The following is a 26,716-nucleotide window of genomic DNA, read 5'->3' as shown; positions in this document are numbered from 1 at the left end:
ACTGTCAGAAGCTATGACTGGGGGATGGATCGCTCAGTAATTGTTCTGTTCCGTTTATTACCTCTGAAGTATCCAACACTATACCCAGTCAGAAGACATGATACTGGGCTAAGTGGACCATTGGTCTGATCCATTGCACCCATTCTTGTGCATAGTGGTGTCTGAACTTTTGTCATGAGAAAAAAAAAACTGTTTTGCAGCAGAAATAAATGAAGGAATCTGTTGTTCATTCGTGTTTTATGCATCATTCTATATACACTGCCCTGAAATGTATGCTTAGGGTGGTGTTTTTCAGAAAGGCCTGTTGTATCTCTAGTACATAAGACAATGGAAGATGGAAGGGAATGCTTGATGATATTTTAGACCCAATCACATGAATTGTTGTCTTTTTTTAATCTCCCATTTGAAATTCTGAGTCAGTGGTGACATGAGGCAAAATTATCTAACTGCACAAAGTACATCATTTTAAAAATCAGTGAGGAATTTGTGGAAATCTGCCTAGTGCAAATCATGCCATTATCAAATAACACTATATAATTTATGGGAGAGAAAGGAGAATAGATAAAAGCTTACAGTCAAGTTGAGGGAAGCTGCTTCAATTAACCATCTTACTTTTGTCTTTCAAGTTATCCTGCTCAAATGACAAATTTAAGTTCTAACTTTGTTTTGTTGTAGCAGTGGCCTAAAATTTAAATAGACTTTTCAATTTAAAAATCATGCCTCTTCAGCTACATCTGTGCTACTGAGATCTTTCGAAAGAAGCCCTTCCAGATGATCTCTTCTGAAAGAGCTTCTTTCAAAAGAGCGTGTCCACACACAAAAAAGTGGCTCAAAAGAGCGATGTGCTCTTTTGAATGAGAGCATCCACACAGCCCCTGCTCTTTCAAAAGAATGGGCCCAAGACTGAAAAATCAGGCCCCAGGGGGACTGCTGTTTCAGAACAAAGGGCCTGCAGAGTGTCTACATGTTTTCTTTAGAAAGAAGCTTACAAAAGGGGGTGCTCTTTGTCCACGTCCACATATGCCCCTCCCTTTCAGAAGGGGCATGTAAATTAAGCGGGTCCAAAATGCTAATGAGGGGGTGATATGAATATTCAGCACCTCAATTGCATAATTGTGGACACCAGGAGCATCGAAAGTTCTGCTTTCAAGCTGCAGAGTAGCCAAACCCCAATTTCGAAAGCACCCTTCTTCCCAGCCAGGAGAGTTGTGGTTCAAGTCTCCCATGCTCTGATCATCCCATATAAGCCAGACATCCTGACTGGATTATAATCACCTATGATTCACTACCATTTTTCTTTGAGGAAAGGAGATGCATCATGGGAGATATAATTTGGGTCTTTAGCTCATGTAAAAGAAGAGGGACCAGGATAAACAAATTACAACTTACATGTGTCTCCATAGCAACAAACGAAATTGAAAAATGTTGGGTGTTTGCTTTTTTAATGAAAAAGTTTAAAAAAATCATGGAACACACATCATTTTGGGGGATTTTTCTTAGATAACTCAATTTTTTGTCAAAAATATTTTTGGCAAAATTTTCAAACATTCCTAGTCTAAAAGTGCTAACAACAGTATTGAGGATTTTTCTTTTTCTGAAAAGATTGTACTGTTAGTGAGCATAATCATGGAGCTACTTACTGGTACCTCACTCTGTCTGGCCTCATTCCCTTTGTGCCAGCATGTACTTGAAGCAAATTCGAGAAAGCAGATCTCTTGTCAATACTAAAATCTGGTCTTTTCAGAATTAAATGTGCTGTCCTAGAATACAAGCTTGAGAGAAAATATCATGGCCTTTCAGTACATTTTTTAATTCATCCTTGTTTTCAAGTTCATTGCTAAAATCATGATTGGATAATCAGTGAGAACTCAGTTCTGTTTAAACATAGTGTCTAAACATTTAGCCTTTATCATTGTGAAATGTGAATGTGGTATTTTGTTAGTATAAAAGGTTGCAGAAATGACAATATATTCATTTCTGCATACTGTCTAGGCTCCTTTGCATCCTTGGGAGAGCTTGGATGAAGGATTGTGATATAAATGTGTCCTTCTGTATTGTCCTTCACTGCTGGCACTTGAGTGCTGGGCTAGTACTTGAGGTATATGCCCTAATTTACGCTGGCTAGCAGCAGCTCAGAGGAGCTGATGTCATTGTTGGGAATTGCCAAGACATAGGACATCTCAACAATGCCCCTTTCATAGCTACACCTCCTATGCCAGCCATTATACCATGAAAATATTCTCCAAGACATCCTCTGACAAAGGCATCAAATTCCACAGAGGATAAAGTCTTCTAAATAGAGTGATACACAATGGATTTACTCATTTTATTTTGGTTTCACTGTTTTTGTAGTGATGGGGTTAAACTGCAACGCTTTAATTCACATGTGTATCTGAACTTCTCCTACAGCGTGGGATCTATGGTTTTAGTTTTGATCGACCTCTTGATGGTGTGGTTTGTCCATAATTCTTTAGCACAGTATTTTTCATATTGAGTTCAAATGGGAAGTCTTTGTTCAGGCAGAACTTACATTTAAGCAAAGGACATTTTTGCCTGATTGTGATGTTTCTTTGGAAATAACTGGCTATATTGGCATTGTAACTATCTGGCTAATTAGTGTGCATTCTTAAATCTATCCCTGTTTCCAGTTAACCTGTTCCATTTTTAGTTATTACTGCAGTCAGGAAAAAAGAGAGAGAGAGAAAAAAAGAAAACGTATATAACTCTCATGTAATGCTCTATTTTTCTGCCAATTAATAGTGAGTGTTCCTTTTTACCATGAATGTTTTTTCTTTAGCTGTTTGCCTAGATTATCTAAGTGTCATAAATCTATTTGCACATATTATTTGTAGGACCTCATTACTTTTCTTGCACATCTTTCATTTAGGTATCAGTAGATGCTGCCCATGGTTACAGCCCTAGAGCTATTGACATGAGCAACGTCACCCTCTCCAGAGATCTGCATGTAAGTCTTATTGTAGTTAATGCCTTTTCTGGTTTTTAGACTTACATTTTCTTTTGATTGTGGATTTATGTAAAACAAAAGTTCAGTGTCTTGTAGTTCTAGTTAGTTCAAAGGGTACTGTGTTAAGATTGAAAACCTAACCTTTTCTTTAGGAACAATTGATCCTGGCAGCCCCCTGTGTGCAGAACATCTGATGATTTTAATGGGAGTTTTGCACACAACAGCTTACAGGATCAGTCTTCTATTTTTATGTGTAGCTCTTGAAAGCTGTTTCTACACTACAAAGTTTTGTCAGTGGAAGAGGCCTGCTGTTGACAAAACTAGAGTGTCAACACTACAAATGCATTCTGTAGAGATTCTATTGACAGAACGCAACAGTTTTCCCTGCAGAGTTCTGTCTTGAAAGTTTGAGGCACAGAGCCTCTGTAGACAGATTATGTTGACAGACTAGTAGTGTAGATGCTTTTCTGTCGACAAAGGGGTTCTCCACAGCGTCCATGCTCTGCTCCTCCAGTCAGCCTTAAAGGGACAGCATCCCTGGAAAACCAATACCAGGAAATAGGAAGCGTGCAAGCAGCTCAGCCATCAGGTGTGCCTGCAGCCTGCCCACAGCTACACCCTGCAGCCACTCCATGGTTATGGCAGCAGCCCGGCCCAGCAGGGAGAGGAGCTCCCAGACACACACACAGCCAGGAGGAGGTGTGCCCATCTTGGACGGATCCTGAGACCTCATCAGCCTGTGGGTGGAGGAAACATTGCTGCCAGACCCAGCAGCCAAGAGGCAGAATGCCTCGGGCTACTCCTGGGTTGCCACAGCCCTGGCAGACCAGGGACACCTAACCTGGGCAATGGAGCAGATCCGGGCAAAAATTAAGGAACTGCAGCAGGGCTATACCCAGGCTTGGGACAAAGCCTGCCACTCAGGGGCACAATGGCCCAGCTGCCCCTATTGCAGGGAGCTGCACAAGCTCCTTCAGGTGGAGGACAGCTCCCTACCACAAGCTTCCTGGATACCTCTGTGGAGGCCCTCCCACCCGCACAGAGCCAGAGTGCCACGTAGGGAAGCAGCAGCCTGAGGGCGAGGGCAACACCACCTCCATGGCCAGTGATGGGACCTGGCCGTCAGCCTGAAGTCAGGCCCCTCCTCCTGCCAGGACACCTCCAGGATCTCGCTGGACTTTTTTGAGGTCCCTGCTGGTGAGTACTCCACGGAGGGCACACCCTGGGGACAGGGGGTTGGGTGAGGGTGGGCATGCTGCAATTCCCACTGGACCAGCTCAAACAGGATCCCACCCTATGAACCCAGCACCTGTACATGTGCTCAAGGCACCATGGTCCACCCAGTACCACCACACAGCTGCAGGGCACAGGCAATGGCCCGCTACCAGCCCCAGGGGAGGCTGAGAGGGCCACAGGACCCTGGGGAGTGGGCCTGTCTGTCCCGACATGGCTGCAGGTGGGACAGCCACAGGGGCAAGAGTCCAACCCCAGACACACCACTGGGCACCCCGATCCTCTGCTTGCAGGCATGCCTTCAGGACACAGGCAGCACCCCCACCCTTGAAGAGTGCCTCAAGCTACATGAACGTGAGGGTGGGGGGTTGGGAGCACCCCTGGGACCATGTGGAGGGAAGGACTTACCATCTTGCCTCCTTGTCCCCCCTCCAGCTGGACTGTCAGTAGGTGGGAGTGGCCTCACCTCTTCTCCAGGCCCAGCCAGTCACCAGAGGAGCCAGAGCCAGAGCTGGGCACTGCCGCAGGACCACTGGTACCAGGGTGCAGTGCAGCGTCAGAGTGGTATGGGTGGCCAAGTGGATGGAGGGTCTGTTGCTGAGTCAAGGAGGACCGAGGACCATCAGGAAGGTTGCTGACATTATGGAGCAGCTGCTGCAGGCTGATGAGTTGCAGTGGGCAAGGGACAGGGAGTGGCAGGGCAGGCATGGGACCAGTTGGTGTCCCCCCAGACACCGCCAGTGCCATCTGGCAGGACCAGCTGGCCCAGCCACCTGTGCCCACCGCCAGCGCCCCACCACTGCTTCCCCTCCTCCTGCAGTCCCCTCTCCCCTTCCCCTAGCTGTCCCTGCTCTCCCTGCTGCCTCTCCCCAAACAGACCTCCCCACAGCTGTCCTGGACCTCACCTGATGGATCCTGTCTTCAGTGGCCCCCCAGGCACCCGTTCTCCCCAGCCGCACCTAACCATTCCTGCCCCACCTCTCCAGGCTCCCACAGTGAAGCCTGACCCTGCCACAGCCCCTCTCCGCCCACACCCCCAGCCCCTACGGGGACCCCAAACCCATGGCAGAAGGGGATCCTGTTGCCTGGGCTGCTAGGTGTCCCACTCTCCTCTGGGGTCACGGCCTACCACCCACTGCCTAGAGTGATGCCTGCCCACCCCCATTCCAAGCCCCAGCCTCACTGTAAATAGTTCATACCCACTGCACTTTGTAAATAGTTCATTTTTGCGGCACGGGGGGCGTGCACACAGGTTCATCTGTTAAAAGTCGAGGTTTATTTGTTCACAACCCCTGTGTCTAGTTATTGGGGAGGGACAATGGGGGGCTGGGTGGGCAAAGGGAGAGGCCAGGGTGGGGAAGGGGTAGGGCAACAGGCTTGAAACCCCCACAGGGGATGCCTCGGAAAGGAGGGAAGTGTTTATGGGGTCACAGGAAGAATCACTCCCACAGGGCCTCCCAGATACACTGCCCATCTTGATGGGCCTGGCAAAGGGGGCCTGAGCCAGGCTCCTCATAGGCCTGGCCAGTGGGTTGGCCCCCTGATGGGAAAAAGGCCTCCCGTTTCCCCTCTGGAAGATTGCGGAGGGCACAAAAGGCCCCCACAACTTGGGCTACATTGTCCTCCCCCATGTCTAGGTGCGTGAGTGAGTAAACACCAGAACTGTGCCTTCAGATGACCAAAGGCATTCTCTAAATGCAAACGGGCCCTGTTCAGGTGCACGTTAAAGAGTTCCTGGTTGGGATCCAGATGTCCAGGATAGGGCTGCATGAGCCATGGCGTGAGTGTCTCGGCAGCATCCCCCACCACGTAGAGAGTTATATCCTTGTCCCCAAAGGCCAGCTCCCAGTGGAGGACAAAGGTGCCCTCCCCCATCTTCCAGAAGATGCCAGAGTTCTGGAATACCCTCACATTGTGTGCCTGGCTGGCCCACCTGTAGTACACATCAGTGAAGTGCCCGCAGTGGTCCACCATGGCCTGAAGCACGATTGATTGGTACCCCTTCCTATTGATGAACTGTGAGACACTGTGGTCCGGGGCATGGATAGGAATATGAATCCCATTGATGGCCCTGAAACAGTTAGGGAACCCAAGGGCCTCAAATCCAGCCACCACAGTGTCGACATTGTCCAGGCAGATGAACCTCTGCAGCAGCAGGAAGTTGATGACCCTTATGACTGGCAGGGGGAGGAGGTGAGCCACACAGGTAGGGCACTGGGGTGGTCAGGCCCTTGGCCCCAGGATGTTCCCCATCCCCTTCGGTCCACCCCACCCTGTTAGCCCCCTCCCAGGAGGTCACTGCCTGTGCAGCAGGGCTGTGAGTGAGTGGGGTGGCACAGTGCCCTTGGGATAGGGCTTCCCCGCTTTCCACTGCCCCTCCTCGCACCTCCGCCCCTGCTTTCCAAGTGTCCCCCTGAGCTGCGACCCCTCGCCGCCTGGACAGCACCTGGAGTGTGGGAGCACCTTACCTGCATGAGGATGGCACCAGTGGTGGACCTCCCCATGCCAAAGTGGTGTCTGGCAGATCAGTAGCTGTCAGGGGCAGCCAGCTTCCAGAGAGAGATGGCTACCCTCTTTTCCAGGGCATTGGTGAGTTGGAGGTGGGTGTCCTCCCTGCAAAGGACAGGGGTGACCCAGCCACATAGCTCCAGAAAGGTGTCCTTCCATATGCAGAAATTCTGGAGCCAGTGCTGGCCGTCCCACTCACCCATTACCAGCCTTTCCCACCAATCTGAGCTGGTGGTGTAGCACTAGACATACCTGATGACTCGGGGGCGTGGGCGCTGTCGCAGCAAGGCAGCAGCGATGATGGTTTCCTTCCCATGGGATGGATCAGGCTCGTCCCTCCTCCAGAGAAGGAGGAGAAGGATGGCAGGCATGACATGCTGCAGAAGCTGCAGCAGCCATCGGTGTGGCCAGCACAAGCCCGGGGGCTGCTCTGGCAACATAGCTAACTGGAAATACGAAAGTCTCTCTCAGCAAGCCTGAGAGCCCTGCCCTAGCTTTGCTGTCCCTCCATGGGATATACAAGCCTCGGCATGTCCAGGAAATGCGGCCCGGGGGAGGACCTTTAAGATGGGCTGAGCTGTTGCTCCAAGAAGGGCTTGGCATCCATGCAACCCTACCTTCCAGGTAATTTCTGTCAACACAGCAGTCAGGGTGTGTGGGCACTCTCTGTTGACAGAAGGAGTCAACAGAGGGAGCCTGTATTTGGTGTGGACGTGTTCTGTAAACACAGGTTCTGTTGGGAAAGATCTGTCAACGGTGACTTCTGTAGTGTAAACACAGCTAAAGTTCATGATATAGTAAACTCCTTCATCTCTGGCATATTTGCTGGATATTTAAATATTCTGGATAATACAGAGGTACACTTAGCAATGCATAACACTAAAGAAAAAGGAGATTAAATATTAAGAAACAAACATAAAAGTATGCAGAGATTTTGTTTACCAGCAACAGTAATATTGTACACTGTAAACCTATGCTGTATTTGCTGTATTAATTTGTATTTACTTTCACTATACTGAACTTATGGAAAATATAACTAAAATTTACTTATGGTTAAAATGCTGATTATTTGAGAGTTCCAGATCATAGAATGCCAGAGATGAAAGAGTTTACTGTATGCTGTTTTTCACTGCTCTATCATGAGCCAGCCTCATGACAAAGCACATTGTATTCCTGAAGACAAAAAAGGTGAAAAAGTACTTCAAATAATGGAAGCACAATTTTAAATTTTTATCTTCCGACAGATTGTTATCATTGATAGCAAGTTAAAATAAAATTACTTCTCAAGTGATAAATAAATGGTGATATTTTAAAAGGATTATTTTTATAGGAATATTATCACATATATAGCATTTCACATATTCTAAAAGCCGTACAAACATGAGTTAATCCTAAGAAAGTTGATTAGCATTTGGCCCGGTATTGAAGATTAGGAAATTCAAAAGAAAGTGATTTACCTATGACCTAACTTAATAACTGAGGAGAAACTAGAAATCAGGACTTTGTGAATACCAGTTCCAGGCTCATTTTACCCCACACTAACTACCATTTGTCACTGATCATTTCTCTTTGTTTATAGCTCAAGTGAGAAGTCAATACAGATACGGTTGAAAGTAGCTAGTTTCTCCACTTATGTTTGAACCTAATTTTCTGTTAGAAGCCTATTTTGAAATCAGTCAAGTCTGTTTTGAAATCAATACCATCAATCACAGCTAAACAAATTTAACTAAAGTTTTATTTGCATTATTATAGAGGAATTTTTCTAGTAATTTTCAGGCCAATGAACATTTCTGAGTAGCACATGTTGGGAGGAGGGATAGTTCAGTGGTTTGAGCATGGGCCTCAACCCATGGGCTGTGAGCTCAATCATTGAGGGGGCTATTTAGGGATCCGGGGAAAATAGATTTGAAAAAAAATGAAATCGTGCTTGGCCCTACCAATAAGGCAGAGGACTGGACTCAATGATCTCCCAAAGTCCCTTCCAACTCTATGATATGTGTATCTCCAAACGTGAGGTGTAATTAATTTTGAAGGATTCTGTCGTTTTTGATAGAATCATAGAATTCTAGGGCTGGAAGGGACCTCAGGAAGTCAGCTAGTCCAGCCCCACCACGTCCCTGTCTAAAGAGGGATCAACCCCAACTAAAACATCCCAGCCATGACTATGGAAAGCCAGTACTTAAAAACCTCAAGGGATGGAGATTCCACCACCTCTCTAGGTAATGCAGTCCAGTGCTTCATCACCCTCCTGGTAAAATACTTTTTCCAAATATCCAACTACTCCTCTCCTTCTGTAACTTCAGACCATTGCTCCTTGTTCTGCCATCTGTCAACATTGAGAACAGTCTCCATCCTCTTAGAGCCTCCTTTCAGGAAGTTGAAAGCTGCTATCAAATCACCCTCAGTCTTCTCTTCTGCAAACTAAATAAGCCCAAATCTCTCAGCCTCTCCTCATAGGTCATGTGCTCCAGCCCCTTAATCATTATCATTGCCTTCCGCTGAACCCTCTCCAATGTGTCCCCATTCTTTCTATACTGGAGGGCCCAGAACTGAGTAAAATCCTCCAGATGTGGCCTCACCTGCGCGGAGTAGAGGAGAATAATAACTTCTCTAGATCTGCTGGAAATGCTTCTCCTAATGCACCCCAATATGCTGTTTTAATACATCTTAATACATCTTAAGTAGGAGATTGGCCTACATACTCTAAATTTAGCGCTTTAGTTGATAACTTTGGGAAAGACAACTGCTTTGACCTGTATTAAAAAGTTGGTGGCTCGATTTTTGGAAATGTTAAACTAAATATGTATGGATTTCTTTTCCCCATGAAGTTTCTGTAATATATGCAGCAGGCCATATTTTCCTAGATATTGTCTTAGGTTACAGGCAAGTCATGGCCAAATTTTTTAAGCTTGATTCGAAATCCATAGTTACACCCCAAATGAGTGGACTGGACAATGAAACATTGTGATGATGGCAATAGGAACTGCATAGTAAAGCCATGTCCACACGAGCAGCTTTTGCCACAAAAAACCATGGAGAGTCCACATGGCAAATGCACTTTGTTGACAGTTTGTCAACAAAACCTGGCACATCTGCTGGCAGTGTTATACCTCTCCCCATTCAGGTATAACACCTCTCTCAACCATGTTCTGTCGACAGTTCAGTCATGTAGATGCTACAGGGAACTTTTCTCGACTCACAGGGCTTCTGGTTCATGGGGCAGCCCTGTTTGCAGAGCTTCTCATCAGCCATTCTGTCAAGTGAGGTCCGGGCAGTCAGGCTGTGCTCTGTCGACAGAGTGGATTGCTCTCAATCTGCTTGTATGTGTAAATGCAATCTGTGGAGAGAAGTTTTGCCAGGAAATCCCTTCCAACAGTCTCCTTTGTCAACAGAGGCTTCTCATGTAGATGTGAGCTAAGTCTATGCACGTTAGAGTAAAAGGAATGTTACACATTGTCCTTCCTCCTAGAGCAATTTGGTTAAGTTTGAGAGACTCAGGCAGGTTTTAACTATTGAAAACCACAATAGAATCCAAATGAAATCCCAGATCCTAGGCTATATTACAGCAAATGAACTAAGCACTGCTGGGTGGCCTGGCAAGGCATATTAGATGCAGCTACATAAACCTTTGTCTCTGTTCAGAGTCTGTCTCCTTTCAACATGTAGAAGAACTTAAACCCATGACACCTTTGTCAAGTTATGCGCATGCCTTACAATGGTCATAGCCTGCCCAGGCGGCCCAGCTGTGGCTCACCTTACTGTTAAAAATGTGAAACCCAAACCTTTGTTACAACATGCGACATGACTGGGTTTTTATTTTAGAAATGGAAGCCATTGTATGTGCCCAGGGGGGCATGTGAGGTATCTACTGAAAGCTGATGATGCCCTGAATCTGTGTATGCTACTTATATGTCTGTATCGTGTATGATGGTAAAGTTATAGATTTTAGCTATATAACTATATTAGAAAATGTTTGAGCGATAAACTTCACAACAAAAGGTGTGAACTTAGCTCTAGCCAGGATGAATACACTGTAAACAAAGGCTCAAGCAGTCAAATCTTCATCCTAGAGGTTTGGGACTTCGAATCCAGCCTGCTGGTCAGGTAACCTGGCCTGAGCAAAGAAATTGACATGAGATGCCTAGGGCATACATCCTACCTGCCATGTAAATGGCTGGGGCGTGCTCCCAAAACCAGCAACCAATGGCAGTTTGCCACGACAGCCTAACTGAGTCAGGTGGGGATGGACCCTCAAAGGACTATGGGAAGAAGAGGAGCTTGGTCCCTGAACACGAAAGGATGATGTGGACTTAGCTGTGTCCGTCTTGAATCTTTTGTCACCTGTGCCTGTCTCCAAGGATCCATGTCCCAGCATGTGAACCCCAGAGGGCCAGACCTACAATTCTCTAATAACTGAAACCAAGTAACCTGAAATGGACTTTGCAATACTTTCAAGAATTTGTATATAGCACCATTGGCCTGTATCAAGTGAAATTGATGTATAGAAAATATTGCTTTAACAATCCTTCTCTCTAACCCTGTTCTTCTTTTTTTTGTTAATAATTTTTAGATATTAAGATCTAAAGGATTTGGGCAAATGTGTTGTTTTGGGGGCAAGATTCAGGTACATATTGACCGGGAACTGGGGCTGAACGCTTTGGGTCCCAGAAGAATCTGTGTGGTGTTGGGTGAAACAGGTCACCTTAATTTGGGGGTTGTTGGTCTGGGCTGGTATAGCAGCTGGGAAGTCTGTTGGTTTGCTTGTCTTGCTTCTGGCTAGCCAAGGGGCCGGCAGAAGTGCTGCAGTGGTTGGTTGGATTTACCTTAGTGATAAGAAAATACCAGCCTGGGACTGTGAGTAGCCCAGATTTTAAGCAAAGTTACCCTGGATTGCTTTCTCTAGCTGTGTTCAGAAACCTCATCCTGTTACACAGCACTAAGCAAGACATTCTAAAACACTGATAAATGTTAAAACAAGAAGGGCAAATTTGCTTCCTCGCAGAATTACAGGAACATCTAATGGTACAGCCAGTATGGGAGCTCTCTAGTCCCCTAATAGTAATGAAAAGTGAAATTGTGATTGTGGCAGTAAGTCTCCAGTTGCATGGATCAATTGACTAAAGACACACGTACAGAGACACTGCTGACCCATTACGGTCTAAGTGCTGGAGCCACAGGAACATGGAGACTTGAGAGATGGTGGAATCTCCAGCCCTAGAGGTTCTTAAGTCCTGACTGGGATGATTTAGGTGGGGTTGATCCTGCTTTAGGCAGCTGGCTGGACTAGCTGACCTCCTGAAGTCCCTTCTAGCCCTAGCATTCTCTGATTCCATGTGAGCTTCTCTGTGCCGGCCTACAGGCTTAGACGATAGAATCTATCCCATAGCCTGACGTAGTCCTTCCTACAAAACTGTTTTATTTTTGTTTGGTTGGTTTATGTTTTTGTTTTTGTTTTTTGTGCAAGCTTGAGAGACAAATTCAGTTCAGAATAAATAAATGTACTGCATTTGACTGTGGAGTACCAGATTTGTCTGTTTAACTTATCAATAAAAGGGATAGTTTTCAATTGAACATTTACAGTAAACTCTTTCATACCCAGCATTCTATTATGCAGAATTCTCAAGTAACTGGCATTTTAACCATAAGTAAATTTTAATTACATTTTCCATAAGTGCAGTATAGTGAAAGTAAATACAAATAAATACAGCAAATACAGTATACATTTACAGTGTACAATATTAGTGTTTTTGTCAAATAAAGTGCTCAGCACACATATTTGTTTATTTCTTAATAACTAATCTTGTTTTTCTTTAGTGTTATGCATTGCTAAGTAGACCTCTCTATTATGCAGAATATTTCAATATCTGGAAACTTCTCAGTCCTGAGGCTGCCAGATATGAAAGAGTTTACTGTAAATGAAAGTTTATTCATTGCCTACCTTAACATGCCATTGCAACATCTGCATAATAAATATAAAATATAAAATTTCCATTGTTTGAGATGAGCCATTATAAAATAAATCATGAAGTTCTCTGTTTTCTTAAGGCTATGGCTGAAATGATGGCTGAAAACTACCATAACATATGGGCAAAGAAAAAGAAAATGGAACTGGAAGCAAAAGGTAATCATCTGGAGGTTTTTGCTTGCATATTTTTGAGGTATTTTAAGTTCAGAGTATCTAATTTAGATTATGTGCTTGTGTTACACTTTAAAGAAAATAAATGAATCCACTGATTTAAAATTGACCTGAAAAACCAGGCATCAAAACAATTGTTCATAATATTTAAATTGATTTTTTTGAATATCTAAAATAATATTAGAAACTTCATGTAAATAAAGTGAGACAGTCCATGAGCCATTATAAATTAATTCAAAAAGGAAAAAAGTGGGGGTGGTGGCAATGCTTGTTTAAGTAAAGTTTGTAATCATCTGGATGCTGATGTTGCATTTTTCTTTCTCTTGTGTTACCAGACTCTTGGTCATAAAAAATAGACTTCGTTCATGCTGGTCTACAATATATTAAACAAAAATTATATTCCTTACAGATTAAATAGATGAATGTGATTAATCCTAGATTAGATCCTTGTCTTCACAAGGATAAAAGTGTATTCTGTCTAATCTCTTCTGGTCCAGACAGCAAACATTACTAGACATGATAGTCTCAGAGGGGTGGCCCTGTTAACCTGTAGTTTAAATACGCGTATAATGCTGTCAAATCACAATTCAAACATTAAATACCACTGCACAGTAAAAATAAATTGAGATAAAAGGGAAAAAATCTATATTTGCTCTTTTTCTTAACATCTTTGAATGAGGAAAATAACTGACATTCCAATTAGTAAAATGTACAGTGCCACCACTAGTTTTTCAACGTAGAAATTAAGCATGTATAGCAAACATGTCAAATGTGCAGCCCCATTGAATTATTTGCTGCCCTGGGGCTGGGAGCCAGCTGGCGAGCAGGGAGAACTGTGGCAGACCTGGGGCTTGGTGCCCGTTGGGGCATGGAGCCCTTCTGGCAGCTCCAGCCCTGGGGACCTGGCCAGGGCCAGGGAAATCCTGGCAGCTCCTGGGCTGGGAGCCACCAGGGTGCAAGGTACCTTACACTTATATTTAAATTAAAAATTATTATATATGAGCAAATAACAATTTTACATGTAAAATTTTATGCACTATTAATAAAATTGTAAAACAATAAAATATATATAAAGTAATAAAGTGTCATTTAAAATTGTTGTATTCAGACAAGACCTGAAAATATATAAAATATAGCTAAAACATAATCTATAATAAATAATTACGGCTTTCCCAAAAAGTACGTTTTCCTTAGTGGCCCTGAAATAGGGTGATCATCTGTCCCATTTTAGCCAGCACTGTCCCTATTTTTAGCTGCCTGGAGAGCATCCTGACTTTTTAAAAAAAAAAAAAAAAAAAAAGGCTAATTGTCCAGTATGTTGCAAAGCACGGACCTGAATTTTAAAGAGAGAGCTCCTTAAGCAGCTGGGGTTGTCTGTTTAAAGAGCTGTCTGCAGGCTCTTTAAGCAGATAGTTTAAACACACTGTTAACAGCAACCCCAGGGGTCATGGGTGGGTGTGATGGAGGTGGAGGAGGGCCAGAGCCAGGCTACTTGGTTGCTGTGCACTTGTCTCATACTGCCTGAGAAGGACAGAGGAGGTTGTGTCTCATGGTTCTCCCCACACACACATACTGCTGTCAGATAATAGAAATGGGATAGGGAGGGCAGGACCCTATGTCAAGGAAAGGTGCGGGGGGGCAGCCAGTTGGGGGAAAGTGGGGACAGCTGCTAGGGGGGTTGCACTTAGCTTGGTAGCCCACAGGCAGTGCAAATGGGCAAGTCTCTGAAGTAAAGGGTAGCTGGGTACAGGCCAGGGGTAAAATTGGGGATCGTGGGTTTGGAGGAGCCCCACGAAGGATGGGAGATGGGACTCAGGAGAGAGCAGAGACAGGAAGAAGGGGACAAGGCAGGTGTCTCATGGAAGTGGGCTGGTAGGGCTGGATTAACTCTTCTGGAGGCCAGGGCTGTTAGATTTTGTGGTGCCCCCTAAGGTCTGGGGTGAGCACAAAAATTATGGGTTCAGAATATGGGAGGGGCGTCTCCAGGCTGGGCCAGAAGTGAGAAGTGTCAGGTGGGGTGAGGGTGCTCCATCTAGGAGGTTGTGCTCTGAATTAGAGCCTGGGATGAAGGGTTTGGGGTGCAGCAGAAAGGAAGTCCAGGATAGGGCCCAGGGGTCTGGGGTGGGGGGGGGTCTCAGCCTGGCCCACTGACAGATGGGGACCAAGGGGTAAGTGCTCAGGACCCAAGGCAATTTAAAATGGCTTGGAAGCCCCAGACCCTTCTAAATTGCTCAGACATGTGTGGCAGGTGGAACCCCCTCCAATTTGGGGAGGCTAACCTTCCCCCCCACTTCATTCTTTTTGTCTGTGCCTTCCCTCAAAGTCCAGAGCCCCAGCCCTACCCCCCACCCCTTTGAGAGAAGGTGGAAAAACGTGAGGTGATGGGAGAAATAGGGTGAGTTTGGCTCCTCCACTTTGCCTAGTTGTTAATGGTTTAGAAGGGAAAGAATTCTTTTTACAGCTGAATTCTTTATTTTTTGCAGCTATCTGAAACGGATCAATAATTCTTGAAAAAATTTGTGAATGGTAAATTAAAAACTGGACAAACTTTACTATAGATCCTGTTTGACTTTTCAATTAGAGTTAAATATCCAGACAAGTGATTTTGATCATGTTTTAACATTTGGTTGGGGAGGGGTATTTGAAGCATTAATCCAGCCTTGCCCTGGGGATGAGGGAGCTAGCTAAACTAGGACTGCGGAGTCGGGGAGAGTCCCATGTTAATCTGTTTCTTCACAAAACAAAAAAGTAGTCCTGTAGCACTTTTAAAGACTAAAACTATTATTTATCAGGTTATGAGCTTATTGGAAGGAGTGGCCCACAGGCAGCAACTAGGAGATACACGGGCACCGTGTGGCCTGGGCATCTCTTGAGTGGAGAGGGGCAGCTGGGCCTAGTGGTTAGGTGGAAGGTCAAGTCACTGTTTGGGGGAGAGAAACCCATGATGGGAATTTCAGTGGGAGACAGCAGGAGGCAGCCCCAGGGCATGGGGTGAGGATTTCCAAGCCTTTCGGTGCTGGACCTGTCATGGACACTTATAAGTTACAAGTATCAGAGGGGTAGCCGTGTTCGTCTGGATCTGTAGAGCAACGAAGGGTCCTGTGGCACCTTATAGACTAACAGAAAAGTTTAGAGCATGAGCTTTCGTGAGTTAACTCACTTCTTCAGATTCAGTCCAGCATCTGAAGAAGTGAGTTAGCTCACGAAAGCTCATGCTCTAAACTTTTATGTTAGTCTATAAGGTGCCACAGGACCCTTCGTTGCTTATAAGTTACAAGCTCTGAAAATCCTGCTTATAGAATGGGGTATGAGAATGTAGATCTGTTGTATGCAGACTGGTGGCAGATTGGAAGTTTTGGCAATGGGCTTGGATGTTAAATATTAGAAGATATGCATATTAGAAGGTATGCTGTGATGTACTGAATACACTGAGGTATTGAAAGGTATCAGGTATGGAATAACACATAGGTGGACCTAGTAAATTTAATTTTCTTTTTATACTGCTGCAAAAATATCACATGGCTTACACTGTTCCAGAGCCCAGCCCCACTCCCAGTATCCTGTCCTGACTCCTGCCCTCCTGCACACACACCAAACCCTGATTTGCAGTAGCTCACTCATGTACCCCACCCTGCCCCATATACCCTCTGCCTTCTGCACCTCACCTTCACGCACTGCCAGCCAACACTCTGAAGGACAGCAAGATTAGGACAAGGCAGGTACTTTTATCGAGCAATAACCACTCAATTGTAGGTATTGTGACAGGGTAAGGCTAGCAGGGGGTGAGTAGAAGAGGGAAAAGCAGGGCTGGCTAAAAAGCAGAGTGTGAGCAGCTGGGGAGGAAGCTGCACTGGGTCAATTGGGGCCAACTGGCCGCACTTAAGACTGCCTTTAAAAACCCCTTTACCCAGTGGGAGGGGAATGGTGATAGAGGAGAGTATAGGAGGCTACTGTGACATTTGGAGCTCTTGGGAACATTTGACTAAACTACAGATATGTGCGAAGTCAGGTTTATAAACATACTTTAAGTGTATATTCACAGATCCTGTGCGGAAAAAAATGTGAAACAGAAAAGTGTATTATTGGTACTTTACAGTAAAGAGGACGCTATCATGTACGTTACTTGTTACAGTGAACTAGAAAGCGCTGCATGTTATCGCAGTTTTTTCACAAAAAAGGATATGCTATCTCACCACAGTTTTCTAACTACTTGGTCATTTTCTTGACATTTTGTAGTAGGAGGAGGCAACCATCCTTTACTTGTTCCCTATGACACACTGACAGCCAAAGAAAAAGCCAAAGACCGAGAGAAAGCACAGGATATTCTCAAGTTTCTACAGATCAATGGATATGTTGTCTCCAGGTAAATTCACAAGCAATACTGAATTTGCTTCACACCAAATAATTAAACAGCCATGATATTATGTTAATATAAAAGGATTTAAATGTTGTATATATGGTATCATATAATAATAACAGGGTTTAGAAATGCACCTAGTTAGTGATGAATGAGGGGTGTTAACACTTTGGCGGCGGGAGGAGTCATTGGATTTATTCATTCATTTATTTATTTATTTCACTTTTGAGACCAAGCAAGTAGTGAGGTTTTTATTTTTTTTCCTTGTGTGTAGCCTGATCTGTTTGTTTTTTTTTCCTGTGCGTCAGTTACTCCTGACTGAAAAAAAGATTTTCCAGCACTGATCTAGAAGGAGTAAGTGTAAGAGGTATTTTTCTAAGTTAATAAAGGAGAAAGAGCAGGGTGAGAAACAGACCTAGTTCACAGGGCCCAGGCAGAAGTCTAATCCCTGCATTCTTGGGCGGTATTCTGTATCAGTTACTCAGTGCTCCTAGAATACTCCCCTGTACCTGAGTACTGTCAGCTCCATTGGTTTCCCTTGCTTCAGTGTCTGATATTTATTCTATATTCCACAGCTGGGGAGCACTTCCTACCTCCTTCCACTGCCCTGGGGCCTCTGAAATCCAGACTTATACTGAGGGTGACAGACCTCAAGATTGAAATTCTCCCCCATCATACCAAGGAATTGATTCTGCCCACTTCAGCTGTAGTCAGGACTCTCTTTGTTTCTCAGAAAACCTCGCTAGATCCCTTTGTGGCTTGGAGGTGGCCTGAGAACTGGCCTGTGCTTGGGCCAGGTTGTCTCCACACATGCCCAGCTGCTGCTGCTGATAGCTTTAACTTTTGCCTCGGGGCTGGCTTTTGCTCTAACTCTTACTAAATCTCTCAGTCCCTAACTCAGTGGTGCAGGGTCACCTCCCACTTTTCCTGAGGACATGTGGAAATGACAGGTGTCCCATAATTGCTCCATCTGTGAGCTTTCTTACACTTTTTCATTCCAGACCTTGCTGCATTTTGCTCAGATGCAGGTTGTTTTGTGAAAAAACAGCAGTCTCTGGAAGCCCAAGCAGGCTTTAAATAGAGGTGGGGTTGATTGTAAGAACTGGTCGCCGTCCCCCCCCCCCCCGATTTAGAACATAAGAATAGTCATACTGGGTCAGACCACAGGCCCACCAAGCCCAGTATCCTGTCTTCCAACAGTGGCCAATGCCAGGTGCCCTGGAGGGAGTGAATGGAACAGATAATCATCAAGTGAGCAATTCCCTGTCGCCCATTTCCAGACTCTTGCAAATAGAGGCTAGGGACACCATCCATGCCCATCCTGGCTAATAGCCACTAAGGGACCTATCCCCCATGAATTTATCTAGTTCTTTTTTAAACTTTACTATAGTGTTGGCCTTCACAACATTCTCCAGAAAGAAGTTCCACAGGTTAACTGTGCATTGTGTGAAAAAATATTTCCTATTGTTTTGTTTTAAACCTGCTGCCTATCAATTTCATTTGGTGACCCCTAGTTCTTGTGTTGTGAAGAGTAAATAACGATCCTTACCTATTTTGTCCACACTAGTCATGATTTTATATATCTCTATGACATCCCCCAAATAGTCTTTTTTTCCAAACTAAAAAGTCCCAGTATCATTAATCTCGCCTCCTATGTCAGATGCTCTATACCCCTTATCATTTTTGTAGCCATTTTCTGAACCTTTTCCAATCCCAGTATATCTTTTTTGAGATGGGGCAACCACATCTGTACATGGTATTCCAGATATGGACATACCATGGATTTATATAAAGGTAATAGGACATTTTCTGTCTTTTTATCTATTCCTTTCTTAACGTTTCCTAATATTTTGTTAGCTTTTTTGACTGCTGCAGTACACTGAGTGGATGTCTTCAGAGAACTATCCACAATGACTCCAAGATCTCTTTCTTGAGTGGTAACAGTTAAGTCAGACCCCATCATTTTATATGTATAGTTGGGATTATATTTTCCAAAGTGCATTACTTTGCATTTATCAACATTGAATTTCATCTGCCATTTTGTTGCAAATCACCCAGTTTATTAAGATCCTTTTGTAGTTCTTCACAGTCTGCTTGGGACTTAACTATTTGGAGTACTTTTGTATCTTCCGCAAATTTTGTCACCTCACAGTTTATGCCTTTTTCCGGATCATTTATGAATATGTTGAATAGGACTGGTCCCAGGCACATTCTCTCACCTATTCCCCACAGGAGCTGGTGCTCCTGCCAAGCAAGGGGGCACTGTGACTGGCACCTGCCCTGGGGTGGGGAGCCCTGAGCCTCACAGGTCTAATCCAGGTAAGCCAGGGCCCAAACTGTCCCATGGGCTCTGCCTGGCAGGGGTGAAGGAAGAGGCCTCCTACGCACTGCAGAAAAGCGCTCCCTGCCAGCAACACCTCTCCATCATTCCCATTGGCAAATCATAGCCATAGGGAGTGCTTCCCTGCTGTATGCAGAGCTGTGTGCACTCCCTCTGGGGAACTGCACCAGGTAGATGGCCCGGACCCCATATCCCCACCCCCAGCACCACTTCTGCACCCACTTAACGAACATCTTTACTGCACCCAGCCCACTCCTGTACCCTCTCTCTCTCATTTTGGCCCCTTTTCAGAGCCTGTGGGACTCCCACAAATTCTTCTAGCTCCAGTCTTGTTAGGCTCTGAGCTGGAGCTTACATGTAGAGAGGTGATTATCTTTTTCGTTTCTGCTTCTTGGTTGATGGCACACCTGTGAATTTTTTTTCCTCCTCACTGAGGATCTAGGTCAGTGAGGGCTTATTTTTTTTGTGCTTCTCACTTTTTTCTGGCCCCCTATGGATTTTTCTGTGGGTCAGTAGCCCCTGGCCTAACAAAGCATTCCCATCCCTGTTTCCCTGTTTTAAACTAAGGTCTTGTAGACTAACACAGTACACTCAGAAACTGACAGGGGTAGTCACATGCCTGTTAAATGGCTTTGTTACCACTTGAATGGCTCTGGCTGCTAATAGCTCTGGCAGGGTTTTTGACTGTTAACTAGATCCTTTCTGGAGGAAGCAGAGCTGCAAAACAGGGGTAGGAAGAGGCAGATGAGTGGACATCAGGACTCAGTGGTGTCCCAAATCTACAGGTGTCTTACGCAGCTGAATTGTCTGCGTATGGGTAAGGATGGCTCTCTTTAGAAGGGACCACAAGATCATCTAATCTATCGCTCTGCCAGCATGCAGGATTTGTAGTGTCTAAACAATCGAGACATAAATATGTATGTGGCTGTCTAAGCTTAGACATCCAATTATGAAAAATTTAGTGTATGATTTTAACTTGTGAACAGCTGACAATGTTTTAGTGCCTTTTAGAAAAAAACTGTGAGAAATATTAAATAAAACTTGAGTTTTGATCTGCTGTTACTACTGAATGTTTTTTCTGTGAATAGAATATTTTGTATCAGAGGGGTAGCCGTGTTAGTCTGGATCTGCAAAAGCAATGAGGGGTCCTGTGGCACCTTATAGACTAACAGAAATGTATGAGCATAAGCTTTCATGGGCAAAGACCCACTTCGTCAGATGCTCATACACTTCTGTTAGTCTATAAGGTGCCACAGGACCCCTCGTTGCTTTTGTAGAGTATTTTGGTAGCTTCAAAATTACTCATCCCAGAGGGGTCAAAGCTTGGGAATTTAAGAGTGTAGCACATAACTGATGGAGAAAGACGTTTAAAATGTGGGATCACTATCTTTAGCAAAACTATCTTTTTCCTTAAGCCTTATTTCATTATTCTGTATTTTTGTATAACCAGCTAACATTTAACTTAGACAAATGTGCATGACAGAAGAAAATTTGACTCCATGTAAGGACTGTTTCTCATCCTAACAGACAGTTGAGAAGCACCAGAATAGGGAGCTTTGGGCTATTCAGTGAATTAAGACTGCATTGTGTCATCCTTCAGTGTGTGGGAAATAATTTATTTCTTCTTTCAGAGGATTAAAGGACCTGGAGTTAGACACCCCTTCTATTGAGAAACGTTTTGCTTACAGCTTCCTTCAGCAGCTGATCAGATATGTGGATGAAGCCTATCAGTATATTCTGGAGTTTGGTATAGTACCTATCTATATTTTTACTAAATATTTTAAACTGATAAAATTCATACTGAAAAATTTAAAAACAAATACATGTTTTCCAAAAATGCCATATTCTCAGGCCGCACCTACACTACAGCCATCTTCTGTCTGGTCCACACCTAAAACATGTTCCAAAACAGCTATTCCTTCTTCCAGAAGATTGCATCTACACAGCCATTGACCCTCTTCCAACAGAATGGGCCAGGAAATGCCACGGACAGGGTCACATAGCTGGAAAGCTCTTTCGTGGGTGCCAGCCATGCTGTGCCTTAAAGGGCCCCTCCCAAACAGCCCCTCTCCATACATGCTGCTGAGGCCTGCCAAGCTGTTTACAGTAAAGCTGAGCCTGTGCCTGGTCCTGACCCTTGCTTGTGAGAGACATGGACCCACAGCAGCTGAAGATCTGCAGGAGTGCCCTGACATGGCTGCTGGCCATCCTGCTTGCTGCTGTCCTCAGTCTCCTTCATGGCAGGACACCTAGTCCTGGGGGGTTCCGAATCACCATGGCCCCTGCTGCACACACTGGGTCATCTGGTGCCTGTGTACCCACCCCATGAACTCCAACTTGTGGGACAGTTTGGTCCTGACCATGTGGGGTAACGCGTGCTGGCTACAGAACTTCAGCATGAAGAAGGACACCTTCATGGATATCTGCAGCTGGCTCACCCCTGTCCTCCAACACTAGGACACCAGGACACAGCCAGCCCTCCCCATAGAGAAGTGCATGGTGATTGCCATATGGAAGCTGACCACCCTGGACAGCTACCACTCCATCGGGTAGCAGTTTGGGGTGGGCAAGTCCACCTTCGGGGCCATCACACTCGAGGTAAGTCATGCTACATGCCCTGGCCCACAGCAGGGAGGGTGCTGTCAAGCAAGGGGACCCTTGCGGGGCCAGGGCTGTGGGTGTGGGGAATAGGGCAGGGACAGCAGGGGGGCCTAGTCCCGAGGGACCGCAGTGCCCCACCTGTCCACAGACCTGCTGCCAGAGGGCCGGGCAGGGGGAGAAGGCTTGGGGAGGGGTAGGGAATAGGTGGATGGGGCCTAGGAGGAAGCTCTGGAGGGCCAGAGGGTGGAGGCAGGGGCACCCCTGTGCACACTCACGAGTGTGCTCACTCACTGTCTCCCCTACAGGTCATGAGAGCTATCGACCAGGTGCCACTCTGGAGGCTCGTGCATCGGAGATCTGGATGCAGTCATCTCAGGGTTCACCATTTGTGACTTCCCCCAGTGCTTTGGAGCAATTGATTCCATGCATATCGCCATCAGGGCCCCGAACCGTAGTGCTGGCCACTGCATGAAATGGAAGAGATACCATTCTATCATGCTTCAGGTGTTGGTGGACCATCGAGGCCAATTCATGGACATTTATGTGGGCTGGCCAGACTGGGTGCACTATGCGTGCATGTTCAGGAACTATGCCCTGTACTACAGGATGGAGGCCAGCACCTACCTCCCCCAGCGGGAGCACGCCGTCAGGGACATCACCATGCCACTCTGCATGGTGAACGACCTGACATACCGCCTGCAGCCCTGGCTTATGCAGCCGGACACAGGCCACCTCAGCCCCTCCCAGGAGCTCTTCAACAGCCAGCTCACATGGGCGTGCTACCCTGTCAAGTGTCCCTTTGGCTGGTTGAAGGTAAGATTTGGGTGCCTCCTCACGTGGCTCAATGTTGAGGTGGAGAACAGCCCCCAGGTCGTGAAGGGCCTGCTGTGCCCTCCACAGCCTCATCAAGGCTAGAGGGGAGATCTTTCCCCAGGGCTGGATGGCTGAGGACACCTCTAGATACGAGCAACCCAATGCGGCCCCTGACCTCCAGGTCAACCATGATGGGGCCCACATCCAGGAAGCCCTCCAGGAGGCTCTCACCTGTGAGGCAGAATGACACCTCGCCCATCTACCCTCCCCCTCCCCCACAATAAGCGGGGACTTGAGTATTAGAAACTATTGAATTCTACTACAAATGAACCAAATGTTAAAAATAAAAGACTGGTTTAACTATGTACAGATGTGTGAGTGACAACTATTTACATGGGAGGGCTAATTAAACAAACAGGAATTCCAAAGTGGGTGGGGGGGACAGGGACAGGGATGGGGATGGGGAACAATACTCCAGGCAGGGGTGGAAGGCCATGAGCCCCAGTGGCTGTGGCAGCCCCTCCCACCACGTGTGCGCAGTCCCCATGGAAGGGTCTGGTATATGGAGAGGTAGGGGTTCAGCCTCAGTGAGAAGTGTGGGGGGGCTGCCTCATGGGGAGGTTCCTTGATAGGGCCCCCCCTGGCCACAAGCCAGGCCCTGAGGCCTTGGAGGGCAGCAGGTGAGAGGCCTGCCAGGAGGTTGGCAGCGTGGACCTCAGGGGGGTGGCAGGAGCAGGTGGGTTGTTGGCTGTGGGGAGGGCAGGTCCACAAATACCCTGCACACAGTGCAGAGCATGCGTGCCATCTTTCTCCACGTGTCCTGCCACCATGCGAGGTCAGCCTCGTCCAGTGCCAGCCACCTCTCTGCCAGGGTGTTCTGGTGGCGGAGGGCAGCTGTGTAGGCTGCAGCCTCCTCATCATGACCCAGGTGTCAGGCCCTTGAGGCATGGACCTGTGGGGTTGCAGCTGATGGGGCTGGTCTGACCCTGTCTGCGGGACTTGGCAGCCCTCCAGCCTGGATGGGGCTGGCAGGCCCTCAAGTGTCCTGGGGCTCTGCCGGCCCTTGGAGAGCACAGCTGTAAGAGATGGGGGTTTAGTGCCCCATCCTGGCCCTGGTTGCTGTGCCCCCCAGGGAAGCTGTCACAACACTTGACCTGAGGGACAGGCATGTCCCAGGGATGTCCCCAGACCAGTGGGCCTTGTTCCCTGCATGGTGGCCTGAGCCACATATGGCCTCCACGATGCTGTAGGGATGGTGCTGGCTGTGGCTGGGTCCCCTCCCCGCCCCTGGGAAATGGGCTAGTGGATGGTGGGGGTTTGTTCAAACAAGGGAGTCCCTGCTTGACTGGCAGGTGGGCTGGGCACAGCTGAATTCGCTTAGTGCATGTGCATGGCTCATGATGCTGTCCACAGGGAAGGGTGCTGCATGTCTCCTGTGGGCATGCCTGTAGGCCTGGAGCATGCTCTGGGGTAGGACATTTGGGGTCAGGCTATCATGTGTGCCCCCATCCCTCAGGTATATGCCATGCCACACACTTCTGGAAAGTCCCTCGAAGAGGTCAGGGGATGCCTAGCTGGAGGAAACCCTGCTGGAGGAGGGCAAATGCACCTCTATCATGAGAGAGCCCTCAGAGGACTCGTCCCCAGATGGGATCTCTGGCTCTGTGGTGCTGGCCTGGCTGAATGGTCCAGGCTGATCCTCACCCAGAGCTGGGTCCCCACCCAGTGTGGCAGGGGACTTTGGCTCTACCATGTCCAGGGTGCTGTGGGGTGGAGAGCTGTCATCGCCTGCCAGGAGGACCTGCAGCTCCCTGTAGTAGGGGCATATTGCAGGGGCCTTCCCTGACCATCAAGCACTGTCCTGAGCCCTCATGTAGCACTGCCTTAGTTGCACAAGGGCGGGTGCATTTCACCGGTGCTCTGCTTCTGCCCACGAAGGGGCCCTCCATTTCTTGGCCCGAGTGTGGTCCTGGCTGCCCTCATCTGGTTACCTGGAGGTGCCCGGGGAGGCATAGGATGGCTGGCTGCTGGCCATTGCTGTCTCGGTGATGCCTGAGGAGTGTGTCTGGCAGAGGTGCAAATGTGTGCTGCCTCCATACTCTCACTTTCTTGCCACAAGGTTTCTGGGTCCTTGCAGCTTTAAAAATGGCTGGAGGCAGAGACCATAGAACCCCACTGGTGCTGGCAGGACTGTCTCTGCATTCCAGCTGGCTGCCTCCATGGAGGACCACTCTTCCAGAACAGGGGATCACAGATCATCTACACACACTTTCTTCTGGAAGATTATTCCAGAAAAGAGTGCTTCTCTTGGTTTGGGAGTGGTGGTAAGGACTCCAGAAGGAGGTACCATGTTGTTCTGGATTCCTTCTGGAAGAACTCCTTTTGTAGATGCTCCCAGCATCTTCCAGAAGAGCGCCACCTTCATCCAGAAGAACTTCTGTGTGTAGATGCGGCCTTAGAGTGTATGCTGTTTTTCTGAGGGACATTAATAATTACAGGTTTTTGAGGGGAAGGTGTCACTGTAATGGCTATAGTATAACTTAATATTGTTAACATCAATTTAACATCTTTACTTTCTTTGATCCTATCATCTTTAAAAGTTCTACTACTACCTCATGGCCCAGAGTCACAGAGAGTCAGAGCTGTAATGAGGAATGCAAACTAAGTCTCCTGATTCTATGGAGAAAGCAGGGAGAAAACTAAAGCTGTTGGTTTGTGATTATGTTCTGCATATTTTTGTGCAGCAGGTGGCCATAAACCAACCTCTTCAGATTGATGCATTTAAACCTACTACAGAGCATTCCATTTTTTTATTCTCTGCAATCATCCTTCCTGCCCTGGAGCATCTCAATTACAAATGTGTCTGACTCTAGCTGCCTAATGAAACTAGTGGCCCCGTCTTCCTGGGTCACCAGCTGGTGAGTCCCTCAAAAAATCTCTGCAGCATTCTCTTTGCAAACCAGGAAGTAGCCTGTCTACTCCCAGTTCTCAGAGGGTAACAGGAGAAATAAATCTTCATCTTCCATAGTACTACACAAGTTTTATTTATTTATATGTTTAGAAATATAATCTAGCTATCCTTGCCATAAATTAAACACACATTTATCAACTTGACATAATTCAGCATCTCTTCTAAATCATGTAATCTCCAATCAGCAAACCAGGCAAAAAAAAATGAAAACTACACTATCTCCCCCACAGTTCTCCTCCCTCACAATTCTCCACCAGCCTCTCCCCCCACTCCCCAAAGCTTAGGAAAAATTGTGCTCGTTCATGGCACTGCAAGCCATTTAATTCAGGCTTCTTCAGACCAAGAGCATGTAGGGAGGAGTGAGCTCCAAAGCTGTAGGCTCCTCACAGAAAGCCAATATCCTTCTTTCATCTACAGTAATGAGTCTTTGGTTCAAGTGGCTCTGCTGTTCTCGGCTGTGGAGTAAGGCAAAGAAACACCTGGTATCTCTAGTCAGTAAGTTCAAAGCCAAGCTGGGGCTCACAGCCACAAATCAGAAGGTTGTGAGTCTCTTGCATACCTTCTGTATCGTTAAATGTGAGAGAAATCCCAGCTAGGTGAGAGGGTGGATCTGGGAGCGGGGAATGTCCCCACAGTTTTATACATGACAACCAATGCTTGACACTCTACCCAAAACCCCAAAGTCAATCAGTGAAGGTCATGAAAGGTCAGATTCCTTGTGCTGATGTCAATGTATTCCACTAAACAATCAAGACACGGCATTCATGGCTAACTTCAGTTTCCACGTGGTG

The 26,716-nt window shown here is 46.5% G+C and overlaps 1 protein-coding gene across 13 annotated transcripts in view; it reads left to right on the top strand.

Annotated features, from left to right (window-relative positions):
• Positions 1 to 26,716, top strand: part of RYR2 (ryanodine receptor 2) — a 975,983-nt gene that overhangs the window by 670,662 nt on the left and 278,605 nt on the right. For all 13 annotated transcript variants that reach the window (XM_074990102.1, XM_074990110.1, XM_074990109.1 and 10 more), the window contains 4 exons: positions 2,888 to 2,965; positions 12,752 to 12,827; positions 17,079 to 17,205; positions 21,172 to 21,287. In XM_074990102.1, coding sequence (XP_074846203.1) covers positions 2,888 to 2,965; positions 12,752 to 12,827; positions 17,079 to 17,205; positions 21,172 to 21,287 — 397 coding nt within the window. The remainder of the gene's footprint in view (positions 1 to 2,887; positions 2,966 to 12,751; positions 12,828 to 17,078; positions 17,206 to 21,171; positions 21,288 to 26,716) is intronic.

This window comes from Carettochelys insculpta, chromosome 3, assembly GCF_033958435.1.
Source record: "Carettochelys insculpta isolate YL-2023 chromosome 3, ASM3395843v1, whole genome shotgun sequence".
Classification (NCBI taxonomy): domain Eukaryota; kingdom Metazoa; phylum Chordata; order Testudines; family Carettochelyidae; genus Carettochelys; species Carettochelys insculpta.
Note: the sequence above shows the minus strand (reverse complement) of the source record. Positions and strands in the feature narration are given on the sequence as shown.